General features: G+C 45.5%; 1 protein-coding gene across 1 annotated transcript in view; it reads left to right on the top strand.

The window, feature by feature from the left end:
• phactr3b (phosphatase and actin regulator 3b) overlaps positions 1–21189 on the top strand; it is a gene marked incomplete at both ends in the record, with an annotated part of 153400 nt that overhangs the window by 78908 nt on the left and 53303 nt on the right. The window contains 3 exons of the mRNA XM_084172964.1: positions 12403–12458; positions 17320–17522; positions 17644–17720. Coding sequence (XP_084029090.1) covers positions 12403–12458; positions 17320–17522; positions 17644–17720 — 336 coding nt within the window. The remainder of the gene's footprint in view (positions 1–12402; positions 12459–17319; positions 17523–17643; positions 17721–21189) is intronic.

The following is a 21189-nucleotide window of genomic DNA, read 5'->3' as shown; positions in this document are numbered from 1 at the left end:
GGTTAGGTCCTAGTGTTGGGGTTATGTCCTACTAGGCTAGTGTTGGGGTTAGGTCCTACTAGGCTAGTTTTGGGGTTAGATCCTACTAGGCTAGTGTTGGGGTTAGGTCCTAGTGTTGGGGTTAGGTCCTAGTGTTGGGGTTAGGTCCTAGTGTTGGGGTTATGTCCTACTAGGCTAGTGTTGGGGTTAGGTCCTAGTGTTGGGGTTAGGTCCTAGTGTTGGGGTTAGGTCCTAGTGTTGGGGTTAGGTCCTACTAGGCTAGTGTTGGGGTTATGTCCTACTAGGCTAGTGTTGGGGTTATGTCCTACTAGGCTAGTGTTGGGGTTAGGTCCTACTAGGCTAGTGTTGGGGTTAGGTCCTAGTGTTGGGGTTAGGTCCTAGTGTTGGGGTTAGATCCTAGTGTTGGGGTTAGGTCCTAGTGTTGGGGTTAGGTCCTAGTGTTGGGGTTAGATCCTAGTGTTGGGGTTAGATCCTAGTGTTGGGGTTAGATCCTACTAGGCTAGTGTTGGGGTTAGGTCCTAGTGTTGGGGTTAGGTCCTAGTGTTGGGGTTAGGTCCTAGTGTTGGGGTTAGGTCCTAGTGTTGGGGTTAGGTCATAGTGTTGGGGTTAGGTCCTACTAGGTCCTAGTGTTGGGGTTAGGTCCTAGTGTTGGGGTTAGGTCCTAGTGTTGGGGTTAGGTCCTACTAGGCTAGTGTTGGGGTTAGGTCCTAGTGTTGGGGTTAGGTCCTAGTGTTGGGGTTAGGTCCTAGTGTTGGGGTTAGGTCCTACTAGGCTAGTGTTGGGGTTAGGTCCTAGTGTTGGGGTTAGGTCCTAGTGTTGGGGTTAGGTCCTACTAGGCTAGTGTTGGGGTTAGGTCCTACTAGGCTAGTGTTGGGGTTAGGTCCTACTAGGCTAGTGTTGGGATTAGGTCCTACTAGGCTAGTGTTGGGGTTAGGTCCTACTGTTGGGGTTAGGTCCTACTAGGCTAGTGTTGGGGTTAGGTCCTACTAGGCTAGTGTTGCGGTTAGGTCCTAGTGTTGGGGTTAGGACCTAGTGTTGGGGTTATGTCCTACTAGGCTAGTGTTGGGGTTAGGTCCTAGTGTTGGGGTTATGTCCTACTAGGCTAGTGTTGGGGTTAGGTCCTACTAGGCTAGTGCTGGGATTAGGACCTAGGCTAGTGTTGGGATTAGGTCCTACTAGGCTAGTGTTGGGATTAGGTCCTACTAGGCTAGTGTTGGGGTTAGGTCCTAGTGTTGGGGTTAGGACCTAGTGTTGGGGTTATGTCCTACTAGGCTAGTGTTGGGGTTAAGTCCTAGTGTTGGGGTTAGGTCCTACTAGGCTAGTGTTGGGGTTAGGTCCTAGTGTTGGGGTTAGGACCTAGTGTTGGGGTTATGTCCTACTAGGCTAGTGTTGGGGTTAGGTCCTAGTGTTGGGGTTAGGTCCTACTAGGCTTGTGTTGGGGTTAGGTCCTACTAGGCTAGTGTTGGGGTTAGGTCCTAGTGTTGGGGTTAGGTCCTACTAGGCTAGTGTTTGGGTTAGGTCCTACTAGGCTAGTGTTGGGGTTAGGTCCTAGTGTTGGGGTTAGGTCCTACTAGGCTAGTGTTGGGGTTAGGTCCTAGTGTTGGGGTTATGACCTACTAGGCTAGTGTTGGGGTTAGGTCCTACTAGGCTAGTGTTGGGGTTAGGTCCTAGTGTTGGGGTTAGGTCCTACCAGGCTAGTGTTGGGGTTAGGTCCTACTAGGCTAGTGTTGGGGTTAGGTCCTACTAGGCTAGTGTTGGGGTTAGGTCCTACTAGGCTAGTGTTGGGGTTAGGTCCTAGTGTTGGGGTTAGGTCCTACTAGGCTAGTGTTGGGGTTAGGTCCTAGTGTTGGGGTTAGGTCCTACTAGGCTAGGGTTGGGGTTAGGTCCTAGTGTTGGGGTTAGGTCCTACTAGGCTAGTGTTGGGGTTAGGTCCTAGTGTTGGGGTTAGGTCCTAGTGTTGGGGTTAGGTCCTACTAGGCTAGTGTTGGGGTTAGGTCCTACTAGGCTAGTGTTGGGGTTAGGTCCTAGTGTTGGGGTTAGGTCCTACTAGGCTAGTGTTGGGGTTAGGTCCTAGTGTTGGGGTTAGGTCCTAGTGTTGGGGTTAGGTCCTACTAGGCTAGTGTTGGGGTTATGTCCTACTAGGCTAGTGTTGGGGTTAGGTCCTAGTGTTGGGGTTAGGTCCTAGTGTTGGGGTTAGGTCCTAGTGTTGGGGTTAGGTCCTACTAGGCTAGTGTTGGGGTTAGGTCCTAGTGTTGGGGTCAGGTCCTAGTGTTGGGGTTAGGTCCTAGTGTTGGGGTTAGGTCCTACTAGGCTAGTGTTGGGGTTAGGTCCTAGTGTTGGGGTTAGGTCCTACTAGGCTAGTGTTGGGGTTAGGTCCTAGTGTTGGGGTTAGGTCCTACTAGGCTAGTGTTGGGGTTAGGTCCTAGTGTTGGGGTTAGGTCCTACTAGGCTAGTGTTGGGGTTAGGTCCTACTAGGCTAGTGTTGGGGTTAGGTCCTACTAGGCTAGTGTTGGGGTTAGGTCCTACTAGGCTAGTGTTGGGGTTAGGTCCTACTAGGCTAGTGTTGGGGTTAGGTCCTACTAGGCTAGTGTTGGGGTTAGGTCCTCGTGTTGGGGTTAGGTCCTACTAGGCTAGTGTTGGGGTTAGGTCCTCGTGTTGGGGTTAGGTCCTCGTGTTGGGGTTAGGCCATTTCCAATTTTTTCATACTAAGAATGCTTCAAATGCGCGATTGTGTTGTTTCCCATTATTGGTTGAATTCAGAAGTCGCTCCACATATCTGATGATCAGCTGGTGACATCTGGTATTTAAAGTGCCGAATACTCAAACGGCCTACTATTTAGGTTACAAGTGTTTGTATTGGGACACTGTGTCTGTCCTGTGATGTCACTGTGTCTCTGTCCTGTGATGTCTCTGTCCTGTGATGTCACTGTGTCTGTGTCTCTGTCCTGTGATGTCACTGTGTCTCTGTTTCTCTGTCCTGTGATGTCACTGTGTCTCTGTTTCTCTGTCCTGTGATGTCACTGTGTCACTGTTTCTCTGTCCTGTGATGTCACTGTGTCTCTGTTTCTCTGTCCTGTGATGGCACTGTGTCTCTGTGTCTCTGTCCTGTGATGTCACTGTGTCTCTGTTTCTCTGTCCTGTGATGTCACTGTGTCTCTGTGTCTTTGTCCTGTGATGTCACTGTGTCTCTGTGTCTCTTTGCTGTGATGTCACTGTGTCTCTGTCCTGTGATATCACTGTGTCTCTGTCCTGTGATGTCACTGTGTCTCTGTCATGTGATGTCACTGTGTCTGTGTCTCTGTCCTGTGATGTCACTGTGTCTCTGTGTCTCTGTCCTTTGATGTCTCCGTGTCTCTGTGTCTCTGTCCTGTGATGTCTCTGTGTCTCTGTGTCTCTGTCCTGTGATGTCTCTGTGTCTCTGTCCTGTGATGTCACTGTGTCTCTGTGTCTCTGTCCTGTGATGTCTCTGTGTCTCTGTCCTCTGAAGCGTGTAAGTAGTGGAGACATCCAGGTCAGAGAAACTCCTCCTCTTCGTTACATAAAGACTGAACTTCCGCTGCTCTACTCTGGAAGGGAGAGGAGAGGAAAGGAGAGTGGAGGGGAGGCGAGAAGAGGAGAGGAGAGGGGGGTAGGGGAGAGGAGAGGAGAGGGGGGTAGGAGAGGAGAGGAGAGGAGAGGAGAGGGGGTAGGGGAGAAGAGAATAGAGGAGAAGAGAGGAGACGAGAGGAGGAGAGGAGAGGAGATTTTAGTTAACTATCTGGATCATTACAGTGTTTTTCTATTAATGTTATACCATGTTGCCTCAGTGAGCACATGGTAACCCTGTTGTGTGTAGACGTCTCAGTGGTCCCTACTGTCCACACCCCCACACACACATGCACTAACGTACATTGTTAGCCCAGTAAATCTTAAGTGTTATTACATACAGTATGAAAAAAAAAAAATATATATATATATATATATATGTATGCACTCACTAACTTTAAGTCACTCTGGATAAGAGTGTCTGCTAAATGACTAAAATGTAATACAGCCGGGAAGAACTATTGGATATCAGAGCGTCAACTAACCAGCACTACGACCAGGAATACGACTTTCCTGAAGCGGATCCTTTGATCGCACCACCCATGGCATTTGAACTGATTCCAGAGGCCGACCCAAAACAATGCTGCCGGAGGTGAGGGAGCCGGAGCGGTCTTCTAGTCAGACTTAGGAGGCGCACACCACCCATCGCCTCAGAGTATAGTACTCACTAATGTCCAGTCCCTAGACAACAAAGTGGACGAGATCAGGGCAAGGGTTGCTTTCCAGAGAAACATCAGGGATTGTAACATACTCTGTTTCATGGAAACATGGCTCTCTCGGGATATACTGTGCCTGTCCATACAGCCATCTGGGTTCTGCCTGTCCATACAGCCATCTGGGTTCTCGGTACAATGCGCCGACAGGAATAAACATCTCTCCGGGAAGAACAGGGGTGGGGGGATATGTTTCATGACTAACGACTCATGGTGTAATTGTAACAACATACAGGAACTCTCACCAACAAACTAACATGGTCCAATCACACCAAGACAGTCGTGAAAAGGGCACAACAAAACCTATTCCCCCTAAACAAATTTGAGAAAAAGGCTACCTAAATTCTATCAGCATATTGACTGTAGCACTCGCGCTGGAAAAACGCTGAACCATTGTTACACTCATTTCCGCTATGCATACAAGGCCCTCCCCCGCCCTCCTTTCGGCAAATCTGACCACGACTCCATTTTGCTCCTCCCTTCCTATAGGCAGAAACTCAAACAGGAAGTACCCGTGCTAAGGACTATTCAACGCTGGTCTGACCAATCGGAATCCACGCTTCAAGATTGTTTTAATCACGCGGACTGGGATATGTTCCGGGTAGCATCTGAGAATAATATAGACGTATACGCTGATTTGGTGAGTGGGTTTATAAGGAAGTGTATAGGAGATGTCGTACCCACTATGACTATTAAAACCTACCCTAACCAGAAACCGTGGATAGATGGCAGCATTTGCAAAAAACTGAAAGCACAAACCACTGCATTTAACCATGGCAAGGTGATGGGGAATATGGCAGAATACAAACAGAGTGGTCGTTCCCTCCGCAAGGCAATCAAACAGGCAAAACGTCAATAGAGACAAAGTGGAGTCGCAATTCAACGGCTCAGACACGAGACGTATGTGGCAGGGTCTACAGACAATCACGGACTACAAAAGGAAAACCAGCCAAGTCGCGGACACTGACGTCTTGCTGCCAGACAAGCTAAAAACCTTCTTCGCCCGCTTTGAGGATAACACAGTGCCACCGACGCGGCCAGCTACCAAGGACCGCTCTCCTTCTCCGTGGCTGATGTGAGTAAGACATTTAAGCGTGTTAACCCTCGCAAGGCTGCCGGCCCAGACAGCATCCCTAGCCGCGTCCTCAGAGCATGCGCAGACCAGCTGGCGGGAGTGTTTACGGACATATTCAATCTCTCCCTATCCCAGTCTGCTGTCCCCACCTGCTTCAAGATGTCCACCATTGTTCCTGTACCCAAGAAAGCAAAGGTAGCTGAACTAAATGACTATCGCACCGTAACACTAACCTTCTGTCATCATGAAGTGCTTTGAGAGGCTAGTCAAGGATCATATCACCTCTACCTTACCTGTCACCCTAGACCAGTGCTTCTCAATTATTTTCTGTTACGCCCCCCCTAGGAAGAAGTAAACATTTTGCGCCCCCCAACTCTCCGCCGCGACTGTAAATAGTATAATTTGTCTATAAAATTATTATATGTACACCTCTGCATAACATTGTATCCTTATTAACATTAAAGAAAATAAAAAAGAAAGAAATATAGATCAACTTACAACAAAGAATAACTTTATTAACATTGTAACAGAAAATACTTAAAGTGCATCAATTTGCCTGAAATTTAAAAAAAAATGCAACCCTTATTTAAACTAAATTTTTTTTGACCATTTGATACTGAAAAATAAAATAAAATATAATCAATAAATAACAATGCATTCAAATTGATCAGCAACATGAACTCAGGAGCACAACATATGAAACACTTTGACCTATAAAACAAAAATGAATAAAACAATTTGAGCTGATTATTATTTATTTTTTTATAAAAATGAGGAAGTCAGGATTAATGGCTACAATGAGCACGTTTTGCAGTGCACAGCTTTTCGAAGCAGGGTTTGAAGCATGATACTGCAACTCTCAGCTCCTGCTCAATGTTTAGCTGGGACCTGTACTTGGTCATCAGTGCAGCAACAGCAGAGAAGCCAGTCTCACAAAGAGAGGCAGTATCCACTCTTAGCCCTCTGCCCTAAGAGTGGATACTGCCTCTCTACACTCAGCCAGAATTCACTCAGTGTCTGTGATGTGAACCTCAGTCTCAATGTGGAGTCAGACGTGATATCAATGAACTGGTCCTCCTCTGCAGAGCAGAAACCAGTTGGAGCTGGTGCATTGAAATGATCTCTCACCCAGTCATATTGGGAACTGTTTTCAGGGAAGTACTTTTTAAAGAATCCCATCAGTGATGAAATATGCTCCTTAATATATGGAATCACTGAGGTGGCATCAGTCAGTAGTGTCAACAAATTCATGCAGGTTCTCGAATGAATCAGTATTTCCTTCATCAAGTCGCCTGCCCCACATTGCAAGCTTTCGAGTGAAAGAGCTGATCTTGTCTGTGACCTGAGGGAGGTGTTTATCTTTCCCTTGAAGCTGTAGATTTAGTTCATTTAGCTTTCCAAATATGTCACTCAGGTAGGCCAGCTTTGCCAGGAAGTTCTCATCACTACATTTTTCTGCGAGGTCATACTTGTGCTCCTGCTCCCAAAACATTCTTATCTGCTCTCTGAGCTCAAAAACTCGGGACAAGACGTTTCCTCGTGACAGCCACCTTGCTTCACTGTGAAACAGCACAGCTTGATGTTCAGCTCCCATCTCCTCACAGATAGCAGAGAAGACTCTTGTTTTTAGTGGTCTGGTCTTTATGAAATTGACTACACCTACAATGTCAGTCATAACCTCACTTAATTCAGAGGAAAGGTGCCTTGATGCCAGTGCTTCTCTGTGTATAACACAGTGTGTCCACTCAGCATTAGGTGAGGCCTTCTTGATGAGTGCCCGAAGTCCTTTTCTCATCCCTGCCATGGTCTGTGCACCATCACTGCAAACACCAATGCAGTTCTCCCACTTTAGCCCATTCTCAGTCAGGAAGCAGTCCAGCATTTTGAATAGCTCTTCAGCTGTGGCTCTGTCTCTGACATATTTACAAAAAAGTAGATCCTCACACGGGGAGTTTGTCATGTCAAAACGTACATAAACGATAAACAGTCTTTGTTGCTGTCAGTTGCTTCATCGAACTGTAAGGCAAAACGTTTGTCTTTGAGTTTACCAGCTGTTCTTTAAGATCGTTATCAATGTCATCTATACGTCTGGCGACAGTGTCATTGGACAGAGGGATAGTTTTTATTTTTGCAGCACTTGCGTCATCCAGCATGACAGAGACCATGTCTAATGCTACAGGCAGTATCAGCTCCTCTGCTATGGAGTGGGGTGTTCTGCACTGAGCAATTTGGTACGCCACCTTATATGACGCTGTTTACTGAAGTAGCATTCACAAAGCGGGACGATTGTTGGCAATATTCGGCACGTTTTCGCTGAAAAAACTCAAGAGGCTTATCAGCGTGATTGGGGTGTAATGTCTTTAAGTGACGCCTTAATTTATTTGGCTTCATGCTGTCCGCTGCCAACATTTTTAGACACAGTAAACATACCGGTCTTTCCTCGTCTCCCACCGTAGTCACAGTGAAGCCAAGCGCTACATACGCTTCGTCATATTTCCTCGTCTTAGCTTTCGGGAGACTTTGTCTCATTATCTCCGTCTTTCTTTTCATCCCTGTTAGATATGTTTCCATGGTGTCTCTTAAGGGTTTGTTATCTGCACTTCATATCTCCTGCTCTGTGCTGTGTGCTCTTGTTCGGTGCAAAAAAAAACTACTCCCTGCGGCAAAAAAAAGCATGTTCCCCGGGGTCACACGCGCCCCCCCTGGCATCGCTCCGAGCCCCCCCAGAGGGGCGCGCCCCACTATTTGAGAAGGACTGCCCTAGACCCACTTCAATTTGCTTACCGCCCCAATAGATCCACAGACGATGCAATCGCCATCACACTGCACACTGCCCTATCCCATCTGGACAAGAGGAATACCTATGTAAGAATGCTGTTCATTGACTATAGCTCAGAATTCAACACCATAGTACCCTCCAAGCTCATCATCAAGCTTGAGGCCCTGGGTCTTAACCCCGCCCTGTGCAATTGGGTCCTGGACTTCCTGACGGGCCGCCCCCAGGTGGTGAAGGTAGGAAACAACATCTCCACTTCGCTGATCCTCAACACTGGGGCCCCACAAGGGTGCGTGCTCAGCCCCCTCCTGTACTCCCTGTTCACCCATGATTGCGTGGCCAAGCACGCCTCCAACTCAATCATGACAGAACAGTAGTAGGCTTGATTACCAACAACGATGAGACAGCCTACAGGGAGGAGATGAGGGCTCTCAGAGTGTGGTGCCAGGAAAATAACCTCTCACTCAACATCAACAAAACAAAGGAGATGATCGTGGACTTCAGGAAACGATCGTGGAGATGATCGTGGACTTCACCCCCCTATCCACATCGACGGGACCGCAGTGGAGAAGGTGGAACGTTTTAAGTTCCTTGGCGTACACATCACTGACAAACTGAAGTGGTCCACCCACACAAACAGTGTGGTGAAGAAGGCACAACAGTGTCTTTTCAACCTCAGGAGGCTGAAGAAATGTGGCCTGTCACCTAAAACCCTCACAAACTTTTACAGATGCACAATTGAGAGCATCCTGTCGCGCTGTATCACCACCTGGTACGGCAATTGCACCACCCGCAACCGCAGGGCTCTCCAGAGGGTGGTGCGGTCTGCACAACGCATTACCGGGGGCAAACTACCTGCCCTCCAGGACACCTACTTTACCTGAAGTCACAGGAAGGCCAAAAAGATAATCAAGGACAACTACCACCTGAGCCACTGCCTGTTCACCCCGCTATCATCCAGAAGGCGAGGTCAGTACAGGTGCATCAAAGCTGGGACCGAGAGACTGAAAAACAGCTTCTATCTCAAGGCCATCAGACTGTTAAACAGCCATTACTAGCACAGAGAGGCTGCTGCCTACATACAGACTTGAAAATCACTGGCCACTTTAATAAATGGAACACTAGTCACTTTAATAATGCCACTTTAATGTTTACATATCTTGCATTACCCATCTCATATGTATATACTGTATTCTATACTATCTATTGCATCTTAGCCTATGCTGCTCTGATAATGACATTGCTCATCCATATATTTATATATTCTTATTCCATTCCTTTACTTAGATTTGTGTGTATTAGGTTTTTGTTGTGTATCTGTTAGATATTACTTGCTAGATATTGCTGCCCCGTCGGAACTAGAAGCACATGCATTTCGCCACACTCGCAATAACATCTGCTAACCATGTGTATGTGACCAATACATTTGATTTGATTAGATTTTTAACAACAGAGTGGATCCTGATACTTTACCTCCTGGGTCTCCCGAGTGGCGCAGTGGTCTATGGCTGTGCCACTAGAGATCCTGGTTTGAATCCAGGCTCTGTCGTAGCTGGCCGCGACTGGGAGACCCATGGGGCGGCGCACAATTGGCCCAGCGTCGTCCAGGGTAGGGGAGGGAATGGCTGGCAGGGATGTTGGTAGAGCATGGCGTTTGCAACGCCAGGGTTGTGGGTTCGATTCCCACGGGGGGCCAGTATGAAAAAATATTTAAAAAATAATAATGTATGCACTCACTACCTGTAAGTCGCTCTGGATAAGAGCGTCTGCTAAATGACTAAAATGTAAATGTATGCGTCGTCACGACCTGCTTCGTGTTTGTTTCTGTGTAAGACAAGCGGTTCCCTCTTCCCTCACTGTAAAAGCTTGAGAGGACTCCTTGAGTGGTCTAATCAAAGCTAAATATGGCTCTGTATCTAATGCTGCATTCATCACCAATTGGAAAGGTGGCAATTACCTGTTGTGAAGTCAAAAATACCAGTTGGATGCATTCACATGCTTTGAACTCGTTGAGAAACGCTGATTGGCTAATGGTCAACAAGCTGTGTCAGCTTTAAACTAAACATTAAGCTATCATGATTGTAAATAACTTATAGTGTTCAAAAACCATATTAATAGATTGCTTTTTATAAATAATGTTTTGTTGTTGCATTTAACTTCAGAAAATGCTGTTATCGAGGTAATTTTCTTAGTACACGACATTAGAGGTCAACATGTGGGAGAAGTCGGAGTTTAGGAATAAAATAAGAGTTTCCAACTTCTAATTACCAGTTGGAGGGGCGTTCAAGTGGATTTTTTCCAGTCCTATATGGTAAATACTACCTTCCCACTTGGTTATGAACACAGCATAATAATCTAATTGTTGCCTCAATTATGTGTAAAACAACCCACAAATAGCAAATAAATAATCTGCCTGCTTGCTGTACTTAGTATTTTTATACAAGGGGTGAGCATTATTTAGGAATCTCATCTACAGCTTTGTGTATCAATAGAATAATAGAAAATATGAACCTATCAGCTATAGAAACTATATTTAGGAAGTCAGATTTGATGATAGTAGAAGGTAAATCCTTTCTGAAATCAATCCTCAGTTAGAGTAGCATATCTTTGTCTTGGTTCAGAAGAGGAGAGGCTGCCTGCTAGTGATGTGCAGTTCGCGAACGATTCGTTATTTTTGAACACTCGTTTTATTGACTCAACATTCATGAGTCGCTTTTCTGAGTGACTCGTTCATTTTAGTCGTTCGTTTGACCTGCTAGTGCTGTCCGGAGTGGCCGCAATGAGTCCTGCAGCAGGATGAATCCACGGCTATAGATTAATACACGGCTCAGCGGTTCCAGAGACTTGCTCTGACGCGCAGGAAAATAGATCATGAGCATAGAACAGAAAATAAAAATACATGTTTAGAACTAATAATTGATCGCATGGTGCAAGAATGTTATGATGGACACATCTTTGTAGAACCAAAACATAGGCTCCACACAGCCTTTGCTCCTCAAACTCGAACTCGAGAACGAATCGTTTGGTGCTTTTCACCCTCACCGCAGTCAAACAATGCATTCCGCCAAGAGTCGTTCACAGTCTAGTCCGGTTGCGGCCACAAATTGACGTCGTTTCAAATGTATCTTGAAATAACCTTATTGGTATGAGTAACAATCAACAAAATGTACGTTGTTTAAAGCACACGTTTACAAGTCTCAGTCACAAATGACAGCTCCAATAAGCCCTCTATTGTGAACGTCATGTGAAGGAGAGGCTTGTAGAATCAACTCTTTTCAGTTCACCGGTAGGGTGTCCTGCGTGCTCTGGTCATTACTTACTCAAATGAACGAAATTTGCCGAAATATTCGTTATTTTGACTGAACGATTCGAAAAGATCCGAGTCAGTAAAAAGAGACAACCTTCCCATCACTACCGCCAGCCTGCTGAATCTCTGGCTGCAGCATTTGAAGTCGTGCACCTTTTGGACCGTGCGTGGGAATTCCCTAGATACGTGGCAACGCAGTGACGCTGCTGTTCAGTAGTAAAAGGGTCCTTGCTATTCGCATCCTTGGGACCGTAATAAAACCCAGAGCTCTCCAGCACCAAGGGACAGCACCGCGTCAGCAGCCAGACAGAACACTCCGCATTCTGCTGCAGACACTAACTTTTACATTTAAAAAAAACATGTTTTAGTCGTTTATCAGACGCTCTTATCCAGAGCGACTTACAGGAGCAATTAGGGTTAAGTGCCTTGGCTCAAGGGCACATCGACAGATTTTTCACCTATTCGGCTCGGGGATTAGAACAAGCGACCTTTCGGTTACTGGCACAACGCTCTTAACCACTAAGCTACCTGTCGTCCTTCTTCTAGCTGTAAAGGATCATACAGATGTATCATTTTACTTTCCAGTCGCACTGAAACTATCCTTACTGTTTTATCTTGCACTTGGGAAATATTTATTGAAGGGAAAAGGACGCACTAAAACTGGACAAATATTCTGCAATCGGGATTTTGTGTTTGTAACGTGATAAAACGCGCCTTGCCTTCTACCCCGATGCGGAGGCGCTCTCCGTTCAGTCACAGAAGAGGGGTTCTAGACTCCAGACGGGACACTAGGAAGTGTAGATCCTGGAGCGGTTCTGCACGCCGACTCAGACACCCTGACTGCTGCTGCCAGTAGAGACTGTCAGTCTGTCAGAGACTGGAGGAGCGGGGGAACAGACAACAACAACATCATGGTTCAGAACGTGATTCTAGTGTTTTTCCGCAGGCGGCTGAGCCAGAGACCCCCGGTGGAGGAGCTGGAGAGTCGGAACATCCTCAAACGTGAGTATTGGATCACGATACATTTATAACCGATTAAAACAAGAGGTTATAACAAAATACATAGTTTATACCAGATCACAGTTTATTATCAGTTTTTATAAGTGAAACTGTCCACTGTCGGGTTAGTCTCATTGAAGTTTGTATCGACTCTCCAGATGAGCCGGTGGGCTTCAGTGCAACATGATTAAATGTCTAAATGACTTCAGTTTATTATTGTGATGAATACATGCTGCATGGGACTACATCACTACAATTTATACAGCATTTTTTCTTTACAATTTTTAAACCAACTTTGTTAATCACAAGTCATATTGCCCTATTTTATGTTTATGCAAACTATTTAAAAAATACAGTTAAAGTCGGGAGTTTACATATACCAAATACATTTAAACTCAGTTTTTCACAATTCCTGACATTTGATCCTAGTCAAAATTCCCTGTCTTAGGTCAGTTAGGATCACCACTTTATTTTAAGAATGTGAAATGTCAGAATAATAGTAGAGAGAATTATTTATTTCAGCTTTTATTTCTTTCATCACATTCCCAGTGGGTCAGAAGTTTACATACACTCAATTAGTATTTGGTAGCATTGCCTTTAAATTGTTTAACTTGGGTGAAACGTTTCGGGTAGCCTTCCACAAGCTTCCCAGAATAAGTTTGGTGAATTTTGGCCTATTCCTCCTAACAGAGCTGGTGTAACTGAGTCAGGTTTGTAGGAATCCTTGCTCGCAAACGCTTTTTCAGTTCTGCCCACACATTTTCTATAGGATTGAGGTCAGGGCTTTGTGATGGCCACTCCAATACCTTGACTTTGTTGTCCTTAAGCCATTTTGCCACAACTTTGGAAGTATGCTCGGGGTCATTATCCATTTGGAAGACCCATTTGTGACCAAGCTTTAACTTCCTGACTGATGTCTTGAGATGTTGCTTCAATATATCTACATAATTGTCCTTCCTCATGATGCCATCTATTTTGTGAAGTGCACCAGTCCCTCCTGCAGCAAAGCACCCCCACAGCATGATGCTGCCACCCCCGTGCTTCACGGTTTGGATGGTTTTCTTCGGCTTACAAGCCTTCCCCTTTTTCATCCAAACATAACGATGGTCATTATGGCCAAACAGTTCTATTTTTGTTTCATCAGACCAGAGGACATTTCTCAAAAAAGTACGATCTTTGTCCCCATGTGCATTTGCAAACCGTAGTCTGGCTTTTTTATGGCGGTTTTGGAGCAGTGGCTTCTTCCTTGCTGAGCGGCCTTTCAGGTTATGTCGATATAAGACTTGTTTTACTGTGGATATAGATACTTTTGTACCGGTTTCCTCCAGCATCTTTACAAGGTCCTTTGCTGTTGTACTGGGATTGATTTGCACTTTTCGCACCAAAGTACGTTCATCTCTAGGAGACAGAACGCGTCTCCTTCCTGAGCGGTATGATGGCTGCGTGGTCCCATGGTGTTTATACTTGCGTACTATTGTTTGTACAGATGAACGTGGTACCTTCAGGCGTTTGGAAATTGCTCCCAAGGATGAACCAGACTTGTGGAGGTCTACACATTTTATTCTGAGGTCTTGGCTGATTTATTTTGATTTTCCCATGATGTCAAGCAACGAGGCATTGGGTTTGAAGGTATGCCTTGAAATATATCCACAGGTACACCTTCAATTGACTCAAATGATGTCAATTAGCCTATCAGAAGCTTCTAAAGCCATGACATCATTTTCTGGAATTTTCCAAGCTGTTTAAAGGCACAGTCAACTTAGTGTATGTAAACTTCTGACCCACTGGAATTGTGATACAGTAAATTATAAGTGAAATAATCTGTCTGTAAACAATTGTTGGTAAAATTACTTGTGTCATGCACAAAGTAGATGTCCTAACCGACTTGCCAAAACTATAGTTTGTTAACAAGAAATTTGTGGAGTGGTTGAAAAACAAGTTTTAATGACTCCAATCTAAGTGTATGTAAACTTCCGACTTCAACTGTAAATCATGCAAATAAATATCCCTAGTTATTGAACATAACATCTATACTGAACAAAAATATAAACGCAACATGCAAGAATTTCAACGATTTGACTGAGTTACAGTTCATATAAGGAAATCAGTCAATTGAAATAAATTCATTAGGCCCTAATCTATGGATTTCATGACTGGGCAGGGGCGCAGCCATGGGTGGGCCTGGGAGGGCATAGGCCCACCCACTGAGGAGCCAGGCCCACCCACTGGGGAGCCAGGCCCAGCCAATCAGAATGAGTTTTACCCCACAAAAGGGCTTCATTACAGACAGAAATACTCCTCAGTTTCATCAGCTGTCCAGTTAGCTGGTCTCAGATGTGGAGGTCCTGGGCTGGCGTGGTTTCACGTGGTCTGCGGTTGTGAGGCCGGTTGGACTGTCAGAACGGGCGTAGGTGTGGTGTAGGAATCAGATGCAGGACACAGATGCTAGTCCAAAAATACTTTAATAAAGTCCACAAAATAACGGCTACAACCAGAGCCGGAGGCACGAGAACATATAACCCACACAGCGTATAAATGCAAAACACAGCAAACACACAACAAGGACTCTCTATCTAATACAGAATAGAGCACAAACTGACTGGAAGCACCAGCTGACAAGGAACAACTACACACAACCACAAGACAGAAACAACGACAACTTAAAGGACACATAATCAAGACAAAATGAGAAACAGGTGTACCAAAACAGACCAAACCAAACAAACACAGAAACAACGAACGGTGGCAGCTAGTACTCCGGGGACGACGACCGCCGAAGCCTGCCCGAACAAGGAGAAGGAGCAGCCTCGGCCGAAACCGTGACATGGACATACTGCCAAATTCTCTAAAATGATGTTGGAGGTGGCTTATGGTAGAGAAATGAACATTACATTATCTGGCAACAGCTCTGGTGAACATTCCTGAAGTCGCCATGCCAATTGCAGGCTCCCTCAAATCTTGAGACATCTGTGGCATTGTGTTGTGTGACAAAAATGCACATTTTAGAGTGGCCTTTTATTGTCCCCAGCACAACCTGTGTAATGATCATGCTGTTTAATCAGCTTCTTTATATGCCACACCTGTCAGGTGGATGGATTATCTTGGCAAAGTAGAAATGCTCACTAACAGGGATGTAAACAAATTTGTTGATACGGCCGAGGCTGCCCCTCCTCCTCGCTCGGGCAGGCTTCGGCGGTCGTCGTCACCGGAGTACTAGCTGCCACCGATCGATGTTTCTGTGTCTCACTAGTTCTGTCTTTATTATTCCCACCTGTTACTCATTAGGCTTATTAGTTTCCCTATATTACCTCTGTTTTCCCTCCTGGGTGTGTGCGTGATTGTTCGTTGTTACGTCGTCTGTTGAGCTGTTGTTTTTGCTCTTCCCTGCGTGGAGGGTTTGCTATGGTTTACTTTGAGTCTAGTAAAGCCATTTATCTCTCAGTTCTGTGTCCTGCGCCTGATTCCGTTTCTCCACTTCACCCAGATGCTGACATTTGTGCACAAAATTTGAGACAAATAAGCTTTTTATGCGAATGGAACATTTCTGGGATCTTTTATTTCAGCTCATGAAACATGGGACCAACACTTTACATGTTTATATTGTTGTTCAGTTTAGAACTAGTCTCTTATCACAAAATTGCCATGCAGAAAAATAGCCCATAGCCTAAGCCTGGGATCAGGACCTCCAGAAAAACATACTGTTTTTAGGAAAACATTTGCAGTTTTATAATGCTATTCTACACATTTTGTCATGAGGCTGAGAGAATGTTGGTGCCTGTTCGGTAATCCGGCCCTGCATACGATTTGCATTTGTGCCAGTTTCATTCAGCACTTGGAGAAGGAACATTGTAACACACATTATATAATTCAATCAAATTTGCACACAAGAAAATAAAGAGCCTTTTTGTTCCCCTTTAATATCTTAACCTTTTTAAACTCTGACACCATCTGGTGGCATTTTCTAAACAACGCATAATATTGTATACTAACTTCATAAAGTACCTTTCTGTTTAAAAGCTATACATCCTACAAACACACGCTTAGTACTGTTAGAAAGGCAACAACCGTGGGATGCTGATAAAGCAACAACGTGACCCCGAGATACAGCAGGCAAACACAACTGAAATGTGCCGTTTTTTGTTAGCAAACACAACTGAAATGTGCCGTTTTTTGTTAGCAAACACAACTGAAATGTGCCGTTTTTTGTTAGCAAACACAACTGAAATGTGCCGTTTTTTTGTTAGCCCACACGCACACACACACACACAAGAGCCACGCACATGTTCCCAAAAATGTTTAGTCTCATGTTGAAAGGAGATAGACATTTGGCACAGTTGTCATCCGATCAATGTCAGGGTCCAGTCATCAGATCAATGTCAGGGTCTAGTCATCAGATCAATGTCAGGGTCTAGTCATCAGATCAATGTCAGGGTCTAGTCATCCGATCAATGTCAGGGTCCAGACACTGCGGATGATCATAACTACATCACCATGGTAACAAGATGGAATGGACAGGTCAATGTTTGTAGACTATCCTATTTCCCTCTCTCCTCCATCTCTCTCTCTCTCCTCCATCTCTCTCTTCCATCTCTCTCTCTCTCCTCCATCTCTCTCTCCTCCATCTCTCTCTCTCCTCCATCTCTCTCCTCCCTCCATCTCTCTCCCCTCCATCTCTCTCCTCTCTCCATCTCTCTCCTTCCTCCATCTCTCTCTCTCCTCCATCTCTCTCTCCTTCCTCCAACTCTCTCTCTCTCCTCCATCTCTCTCCTTCCTCCATCTCTCCTCCCACCATCTCTCCTCCCTCCACCTCTCTCCTCCTGTACTGTTTGTTTCTGACCTGTTGTTCTTCCTCTTTAATCTTCAGAGAGGAACGACCAGTCAGAGCAGGAGGAGAGGAGAGAGATCAAACAGAGACTCAACAGGAAGTTGAACCAGCGTCCTACAGTAGATGAGTTGAGGGAAAGGAAGATACTGATTCGTTTCAGTGACTATGTTGAGGTGGCCAAGGCTCAGGACTATGATCGCAGGGCAGACAAACCCTGGACCAGGCTGTCTGCTTCAGACAAGGTCAGCTCATCACACACAGATACACACAAACAGCTGAGCTCCTGTTTTGACCTCTGCCACCTGTTGTTGTTGATGTTGATGTTGTTGTTGTTGACATCGTTGTTGTTGATGTGTTCTCCAGGCAGCAATACGGAAGGAGCTGAATGAGTTCAAGAGTAATGAGATGGAGGTTCACAATTCCAGCAAGCACCTGACAAGGTGTGGGGGTGTGGGTGTGGGGGTGTGGGTGTGTGGGTGTGCTTTTGGTTTTATTATCCTTGTGGGGACCAAAATTCGGACAAGGACAAATGCTATTTTAGGCTTAGGTTTATGGTTTGGGGTTAAGGTTAGGGAGAATAAGATTTTGAATGGGAATACATTTTTTGGTTCCATTTACGTCATTTAGCAGACGCTCTTATCCAGAGCGACTTACAGTTAGTGAATACATATTTTTTTATACTGGCCCCCCGTGGGAATCGAACCCACAACCCTGGCGTTGCAAACACCATGCTCTATCAACTGAGCTACATCCCTGCCGGCCATTCCCTCCCCTACCCTGGACGACGCTGGGCCAATTGTGCGCCGCCCCATGGGTCTCCCGGTCGCGGCCGGCTGCGACAGAGCCTGGATTCGAACCAGGATCTCTAGTGGTACAGTTAGCACTGCGATGCAGTGCCTTAGACCACTGCGCCACTCAGGAGTTAGGGTCTAGCCACAAGCATAGTAAAACAAACGTGTGTGTGTCTTTGCATATAGAGACACTAATGTAACCTAGCCAGTGTGAGGACATGCACTTTACAGATGTTAGCTTGCTATGCTAATTAGTCTAGAGATATTAATGGGACACTAATGTAACCTAGCCAGTGAGAGGACATGCACTTTACACTGTAGATACTATAGATCCTAACTAACCCTCTCTGGAGACACTATATATCCTGACTCTAACCCTCTCTGGAGACACTATAGATCCTGACTCTAACCCTCTCTGGAGACACTATAGATCCTAACTAACCCTCTCTGGAGACACTATAGATCCTAACTAACCCTCTCTGGAGACACTATAGATCCTAACTAACCCTCTCTGGAGACACTATAGATCCTAACTAACCCCCTCTGGAGACACTATAGATCCTAACTAACCCTCTCTGGAGACACTATAGATCCTAACTAACCCTCTCTGGAGACACTATAGATCCTAACTAACCCTCTCTGGAGACACTATAGATCCTAACTAACCCTCTCTGGAGACACTATAGATCCTAACTAACCCTCTCTGGAGACACTATAGATCCTGACTCTAACCCTCTCTGGAGACACTATAGATCCTAACTAACCCTCTCTGGAGACACTATAGATCCTAACTAACCCTCTCTGGAGACACTATAGATCCTGACTCTAACCCTCTCTGGAGACACTATAGATCCTAACTAACCCCCTCTGGAGACACTATAGATCCTAACTAACCCTCTCTGGAGACACTATAGATCCTAACTAACCCTCTCTGGAGACACTATAGATCCTAACTAACCCCCTCTGGAGACACTATAGATCCTAACTAACCCTCTCTGGAGACACTATAGATCCTAACTAACCCTCTCTGGAGACACTATAGATCCTGACTCTAACCCTCTCTGGAGACACTATAGATCCTAACTAACCCTCTCTGGAGACACTATAGATCCTAACTAACCCTCTCTGGAGACACTATAGATCCTAACTAACCCTCTCTGGAGACACTATAGATCCTAACTAACCCTCTCTGGAGACACTATAGATCCTAACTAACCCTCTCTGGAGACACTATAGATCCTAACTAACCCCCTCTGGAGACACTATAGATCCTAACTAACCCCCTCTGGAGACACTATAGATCCTAACTAACCCCCTCTGGAGACACTATAGATCCTAACTAACCCCCTCTGGAGACACTATAGATCCTAACTAACCCCCTCTGGAGACACTATAGATCCTAACTAACCCCCTCTGGAGACACTATAGATCCTAACTAACCCTCTCTGGAGACACTATAGATCCTGACTCTAACCCTCTCTGGAGACACTATAGATCCTGACTCTAACCCTCTCTGGAGACACTATAGATCCTAACTAACCCTCTCTGGAGACACTATAGATCCTAACTAAACCTCTCTGGAGACACTGTAGATCCTAACTAACCCTCTCTGGAGACACTATAGATCCTAACTAACCCTCTCTGGAGACACTATAGATCCTAACTAACCCTCTCTGGAGACACTATAGATCCTAACTAACCCTCTCTGGAGACACTATAGATCCTAACTAACCCTCTCTGGAGACACTATAGATCCTAACTAACCCTCTCTGGAGACACTATAGATCCTGACTCTAACCCTCTCTGGAGACACTATAGATCCTAACTAACCCCCTCTGGAGACACTATAGATCCTAACTAACCCCCTCTGGAGACACTATAGATCCTAACTAACCCTCTCTGGAGACACTATAGATCCTGACTCTAACCCTCTCTGGAGACACTATAGATCCTAACTAACCCTCTCTGGAGACACTATAGATCCTAACTAACCCTCTCTGGAGACACTATAGATCCTAACTAACCCTCTCTGGAGACACTATAGATCCTGACTCTAACCCTCTCTGGAGACACTATAGATCCTAACTAACCCTCTCTGGAGACACTATAGATCCTAACTAACCCTCTCTGGAGACACTATAGATCCTAACTAACCCTCTCTGGAGACACTATAGATCCTAACTAACCCTCTCTGGAGACACTATAGATCCTAACTAACCCCCTCTGGAGACACTATAGATCCTAACTAACCCCCTCTGGAGACACTATAGATCCTAACTAACCCCCTCTGGAGACACTATAGATCCTAACTAACCCCCTCTGGAGACACTATAGATCCTAACTAACCCCCTCTGGAGACACTATAGATCCTAACTAACCCCCTCTGGAGACACTATAGATCCTAACTAACCCTCTCTGGAGACACTATAGATCCTGACTCTAACCCTCTCTGGAGACACTATAGATCCTGACTCTAACCCTCTCTGGAGACACTATAGATCCTAACTAACCCTCTCTGGAGACACTATAGATCCTAACTAAACCTCTCTGGAGACACTGTAGATCCTAACTAACCCTCTCTGGAGACACTATAGATCCTAACTAACCCTCTCTGGAGACACTATAGATCCTAACTAACCCTCTCTGGAGACACTATAGATCCTAACTAACCCTCTCTGGAGACACTATAGATCCTAACTAACCCTCTCTGGAGACACTATAGATCCTAACTAACCCTCTCTGGAGACACTATAGATCCTGACTCTAACCCTCTCTGGAGACACTATAGATCCTAACTAACCCCCTCTGGAGACACTATAGATCCTAACTAACCCCCTCTGGAGACACTATAGATCCTAACTAACCCTCTCTGGAGACACTATAGATCCTGACTCTAACCCTCTCTGGAGACACTATAGATCCTAACTAACCCTCTCTGGAGACACTATAGATCCTAACTAACCCTCTCTGGAGACACTATAGATCCTAACTAACCCTCTCTGGAGACACTATAGATCCTGACTCTAACCCTCTCTGGAGACACTATAGATCCTAACTAACCCTCTCTGGAGACACTATAGATCCTAACTAACCCTCTCTGGAGACACTATAGATCCTG

The sequence above is a fragment of the Coregonus lavaretus genome (genome assembly GCF_964263955.1).
Source record: "Coregonus lavaretus genome assembly, chromosome: 12".
Classification (NCBI taxonomy): domain Eukaryota; kingdom Metazoa; phylum Chordata; class Actinopteri; order Salmoniformes; family Salmonidae; genus Coregonus; species Coregonus lavaretus.
Note: the sequence above shows the minus strand (reverse complement) of the source record. Positions and strands in the feature narration are given on the sequence as shown.